Source organism: Anopheles ziemanni, chromosome 2, assembly GCF_943734765.1.
Source record: "Anopheles ziemanni chromosome 2, idAnoZiCoDA_A2_x.2, whole genome shotgun sequence".
NCBI classification, from domain to species: Eukaryota; Metazoa; Arthropoda; class Insecta; order Diptera; family Culicidae; genus Anopheles; species Anopheles ziemanni.
Genome location: NC_080705.1, coordinates 46,433,921 through 46,439,712, shown reverse-complemented (window position 1 = coordinate 46,439,712; position 5,792 = coordinate 46,433,921). Strand labels below are relative to the sequence as shown.

General features: G+C 47.5%; 1 protein-coding gene across 1 annotated transcript; it reads right to left on the bottom strand.

Annotated features, from left to right (window-relative positions):
- Positions 1–819: 819 nt before the first annotated feature.
- On the bottom strand, positions 820–4,750 carry LOC131293664 (uncharacterized). Its single transcript, XM_058321740.1, has 2 exons — positions 2,833–4,750; positions 820–971 (listed from the first exon to the last, which is right to left on the bottom strand). The coding sequence occupies exons 1-2, from the start codon at positions 4,748–4,750 to the stop codon at positions 820–822; spliced, it is 2,070 nt and encodes a 689-aa protein (XP_058177723.1).
- Positions 4,751–5,792: the final 1,042 nt, after the last annotated feature.

Sequence of the window (5,792 nt, the reverse complement as noted above, 5' to 3'; positions counted from 1 at the left end):
TTGTGGTCTCCGTCACAGTTCTTGCACTTCGGGGCAGCATTGCAAGTGCCGTGCGCGTCCTGGTTACAGTTTGAGCAAACTGGAACAGGCGACGGGCATTTTGCTTTGCTGTGACCGAATTTGGCACAGTTAAAACATTGCATGGGTCGGGGGTAGTAGGTCCGGGTCTTTATTTGTAGTAGTCCAATGCGGATGTTTGTGGGCACGAGCACTGAATCTATAGTTAACAGGAAAGAGTTTGTCTCCGTTGTTTCGTTGTTGTTGCGTCGCAGGAATCGTCTAACTGCTGTCACTTTTTGGTCCACTAGGTTTTCCAGGATTTCTTCGTCCGTTAGTCCTTTTAGTTCCGGGCATGTGATGACACATTGCACGCGGTTTAAAAATGGGTGTTCCGTGATCAGTACGGGGGTATTGTCCGATAGCTGCGTGATTGTCTGTAGTTTGTCAAATTGGTTCTTAGATCTGGTTTTTAATAAATACCTGGTTCCTTTGTTGATCGGAGCGCAGGGTTCCATATCGCCTACAATGCTGGTTAAACTTTTGCTGATGAGGAACGGGTTTTTCGGCAGCTGGAGTCCTTCTGGTGCTTGTAGGATTAAGTAAAGGAGTTCGCCATTTACTCCTTTCGGGTCCATCCATTCCGGTGCTAGGCGTCCACGTTGATTTTCTCGGGGAGAAGGATCTCCCCAAGGCGGTGTATGACCCGCCATATCCTGGGCGGGTGTCAGTAACTTTGAGTAAATTTTCTTTTCACCACACCAATGTTAAAGTCCGTCCAAAATTCCACCTTCAGAGATTTCACTTCCGTCACTCTCACAGTCACAGGTACTTGTACACACTCACAGGTAAAGTCACTTTCACAGGTACTTTAAGCTGTATGCTCGAGGCAGGTAGCTGAAGACACGACTGATTTTCACAAGCACTTTCACTGCACTGGATGCTGGAGGTAGGCTGCTGCAAACACGTCTGCACTGCTCGGTGGTTGAAACAAGAGTGGTTCAGGTGCAAGAGAGCGATTTCGCGGAAATCCACTCCTTTTATAGTCGCGGGCGGTGGTTAATTCGCGGGTAATAAAAAGCGCGGTTGATCCGGGTATAAAAAGGCGATTTCATACGTAGTGAGTGTCAGTTGGAGATGGCGATTCAATGAGAACGCACTAATTCGCCCTTTCGACCAAATGATAGTAGTTGGTCGAACATACCGGCCCCCCTTGAAAAATCCAATTTTTCGAAATTAGACGCATTCAAGTGGGCAGATTTTACATACTGCCCTTTTTGTGATCCCCGTTGGTGTTTTCAGAGTGGCTACTCGAACAACGCCATCCGGTCCAGGGTGTAGCGAGATCACACGGGCGAGTGGCCATCGAGCAGGAGGAAGCTGGTCATCCTTCATTATAACAATTTCACCTTCTGCTATTTGGCGAGCTTGTCTATTGGCGTGATGTTGGATGTTCAGGGTTTTGAGGTACTCGTTCCTCCAACGATGCCAGATATCCTGCGAGTATCTTTGCAGCCTTTGATACTGGTTTAGCCGGTTGGTTGGTACTTGCTGCAGGTCAGGTTCAGGTAGAGGTTGTAGTGATCCTTTCACCAGGAAATGTGCTGGAGTGAGCACCGAAAGGTCGTTGGGATCGTCGGATAAAGGCATCAGCGGACGAGAGTTCATACAACCCTCTACTTTGGTAAGAACAGTCGATAGTTCTTCGTACGATAGCAACGAAGAACCGAGTTGTCGAACTAGGTGAGTCTTCGCAACTTTGACTGCTGCCTCCCACAATCCTCCGAAGTTTGGTGCACGCGGTGGTATGAGGTGCCATTGGATGTCTTCTTTGGTAAGGTGCTTTGCGATTTCGTCGTTGTCTTCTTTCAGCATTTTGTAGATGTTGTGGAGCTCATTCTTGGCACCGATGAAATTTGTGCCATTATCAGAGTAAATGTGCTGAGGTTTATTTTTTTCTCCAAATGAAGCGATCCAAGGCCATTAGAAACGCTTGGGTACTAAGGTCGGAGACTAGCTCTAGGTGCACTGCCTTAGTACTCATGCAAACGAAAACACAAATGTTACATTTGCGGGATGCTGCTTTGCGGTGTGTTGGCTTGAGGTACATGTGGTGATACAGGATTAATAGACGAGTGAATGGATGAAATCCCGGAATAACAAGCTGGTGTTTTTCTCCATATGGAATATCGGAGCGGCGTAGTCGACCACCAACTCGTATTACCCCATCATCGTCTAGGAATGGATTCAGCAATCGGAGTGACGAAGTTCTGCTGACTAGTTTGTTTTTCTGAAGTTGAGTTATCTCCTTGGTAAAGCATTCGGTTTGGACTAGCTTCACTAGCGCAATTTTTGCTCGTTGCAGTTCATCTACGTGTAGGTAAGCGCAATTCTGGTTGGTTCGACTATAAGCGTTGTTGAAGAAGCGGAAGCAAAATCCGATTACTCTCAGCAGAGTCTGGTATGAGGAGTATCTGGTGAAGATGTCATTTGGCTGCGTTGTCTGCATAAGTAATACGACGTCCTTTTTCACTTCTAACTCTTCGTCAGTTAGATTGGAACAAGCAGGAGATGAGATAGGCCACGACGATTTTTCTTCTCGAAGCCATGACGGACCATATTTCCATACTTCGCTATGGACAAATATGTCGGCGGGAATTCCACGGGATATTAAATCGGCAGGGTTTTGCTTTCCGGACACGTGATGCCAGCAGGAAGCGTGGGTTGCACTCTGAATCTCAGGATTTTGTGGTAAACGTTTTTCGAGCGGATGGAAACGCCGAATAATAGTTGGCTTGGATTCACCTAAGAGTTGTTCAGAATGTTTCGGCATACGGATGTATCGACCCGATGGGTCACGGGAGATGGTCTGCTGGTAATACCTTTCGCATTTGTTTTGGATTTCCGTCGGTATGGTGATGTCTTGCAGTTCTTCGATGTCCCAAAATCGTGGTAGCAGCTCATCGACGGTAGGAGCGAAAGCTGCGGTGTGACATCTAACAGTCACCGGTGGATTAATATTCGGCATTGATCCTGTTACAATCCAGCCGAAGACACTTTCCACTAACACATTTCCTACTTCCGGAAGAGGATGGCGTCCTTCCATTAACAGGGAGTAGAAATGCTCCGCGCCAATAATGATGTCGATCTGGCCGGATTTGCTAAACTCTGGGTCCGCGAGAGCATAGCCTGGTGGTATGTGCCAATGGTGAATTGGGATGGTGGTAGTTGGTGTTTCACTGGCTACTTTCCTAAGTACCAGGAAAGTTATACTGCGCTTGTAGTTAGTTGTGCGGGACTGGATTTCAGCAGTAACCAGATGTTTGGCAGTTGTAGTGGTTTTATCAATGCCGGTAATGGCAATATTCGTTTTTTGCCTTGGAAGCCGCAGTAGTTGACACAACCGTTCACTGATGGCATTCGGTTGGGAGCCATTGTCCAACAATGCTCTTGCCATGTGAGGTTGGCCATACGCATCTCGTATTTGAATTACCACTGTAGATAGAAGAATATTTTTGGTAATACTTCCTTGCGCAGCGGTAGCCATCATTGTCGTTGATACACTTTCTGAAGATGGATTTGCTTCACTGTCGGGATGTAGCATAGAGTGATGCCTTTTTCCGCACTGCCGGCAGCTGTACTTCGATGTGCAATCACGGGTATAGTGAGCAGCTCCGAAACAGTTAAAACACAGTTTGTTTTCCTTAATGACTTCGTTCCGGGCGATCGAGTTAAGGTTGGCAAAGCGCGGACAACGAATTAGCTGATGGTGCTGGTTTGTACATACAGGGCATTTTGGTGGTTCCTTTGTAGCAGACACAGCCGGATGTGCACTCATCTTTGGTAGTATGGGTTTTTTACTTGTCTTTGGATCTGAACCTTTGGACATGGCGATCGTTTCTAGCACACGGGCTCGGCGTTGCAGAAAGACAAGCATGCCTGCAAATGTAGGTTCGCGGTCGCCTTGTGCTTCTTCCCATGCGGCTAACGAAGCTTCATCTAGCTTGGATCCTAGGAGCTCAACTAGGAACATGGAGCAGTTCTGTTGCACATTTTCTCCCAATTGTTCAAGAAGTTGGGTGTGACGCTGGAAAGCGTCCACGGTGGTTTGTTTCGCCTCTACACTGCTGTTCGGCATTTTTGGGAAAGTAAGCAGCTCTCTTACGTGCTTCTTTTTCAACAGAGGTTTGTTGGAGTAGCGTCCCAACAAAGTATTCCAGGCTACCTTATAATTGGCTGCGGTAAGCGCTATCGGTTGAATAAGGCTAGCCGGTTCGCCTTTTAAAGATGCCCTCAGGTAGTGGAATTTTTGCACTTCGGAAATATCAGCCGACTGGTGGATCATAGACAAGAAGGTGTCATGGTATGTGATCCAGTCGCTATAGTTTCCGGTGAATTCCGGCAAGGAAATGGTAGGAAGCTTTATACGTGGATTTGAAGTTTCATCCTTGACTTCTTTTTTGGGGGCTATAGGCAACAATAGCTGTAGTTCGGCTATCAGCTGTAGGTATAGCTCCTCAGCTGATCCTCGAAGCTTGCGGTTCTCGGCATCTTGCTCAGGAGTTTCTGATAGCTCCTCCAAGGCATCTTGTGCTGTTTCAAAAACCAGCCAGGTTTTCTCCAAACGGTCTAGTCTCGGTTCGACTAGATGCTGTTGCTCTTCGTTGTAGTTGGTGACGAAGGCACGGGTTCTCTCTATATAGTCGAGGGCATTCTGCCGCTTCAACTCTCGGGCACGCTGGGTTGGTGCCATGCTTTTTACTGCTCTCTGCACCTTTTGGAAGGTTTGCTGGGATGAGTCACTCACTGGACAGGATGTTTCACAGGTGCTATCGTTCCGGTGGTGAGAAGATCACGGTCCGGATCAACTCGGAAACAGGTTCAGGTTGGAACGATAACGGAAGCGGGTCGGCGTGTGAGTGGCTCTGGTTGGTATCGGGTATCCTGGTCACGGCACCAAATGTTCCGTCAGGGTACGGACTCTTGGTGCGCCCCTACGTTGTGTTTTTATTTTTCCTCTTCTTCTTCTTCTTGTTCTTCACTTTTTCTTCACTTCTTCTTCACTTCTCCTTCTTTTTCTTCTTCTGCTTCTTCTGCTACTTCTTCGTGTCGGCCCGTTGTAGGATATAGCTGGTACAGCAGCGCCCTCCGTGGTCGGTTGCGGCACCACAAGATGCTAGGAAGAAGCTCCCTCCAACGTCTTCCTTGGAGCGGTGAAGGACTTTCCCCTCGCTGGTTACGCTTCTCTCTCTCACTCGCTTACTTACGGTGGGTCCCGCTCTGCTCCCGTTGCTGCTTGCAAGGATGCTGCACGTGTCGCAAAAGCCGAATCACAGGTGGCGACGTGATTCGGGTAAACGAATGTTTAGTTCTGAAAAGAACTGTTGCTTAGGGTCTGCTGGTTGCTATGGTCTTCCTTCCTTCTAGGTTCAGGTGGTCTTCCTTCCTTCTAGGTTGGTGGTTCAGGTGCAAGAGAGCGATTTCGCGGAAATCCACTCCTTTTATAGTCGCGGGCGGTGGTTAATTCGCGGGTAATAAAAAGCGCGGTTGATCCGGGTATAAAAAGGCGATTTCATACGTAGTGAGTGTCAGTTGGAGATGGCGATTCAATGAGAACGCACTAATTCGCCCTTTCGACCAAATGATAGTAGTTGGTCGAACAATGTACCCTACACTAACATTTTGTTCTGTTTGTACCCTTACCTATAAAAGTTGAAGTTAATCTTCATGAGTTGGTGAATCACACTGCATGTAGAATAATTGAAAAGCAAAAAGCAGAAATCTTGCGGCACCTT

Coding starts and splice junctions, on each gene's coding strand:
- LOC131293664 (XM_058321740.1), bottom strand. CDS start 4,750: ATGGCACCAACCCAGCGTGCCCGAGAGTTGAAGCGGCAGAATGCCCTC. Junction 972..2,832: donor CCCATCGGGTCGATACATCC/GTATGCCGAAAC, acceptor ACCACCGAGCAG/TGCAGACGTGTTTGCAGCAG.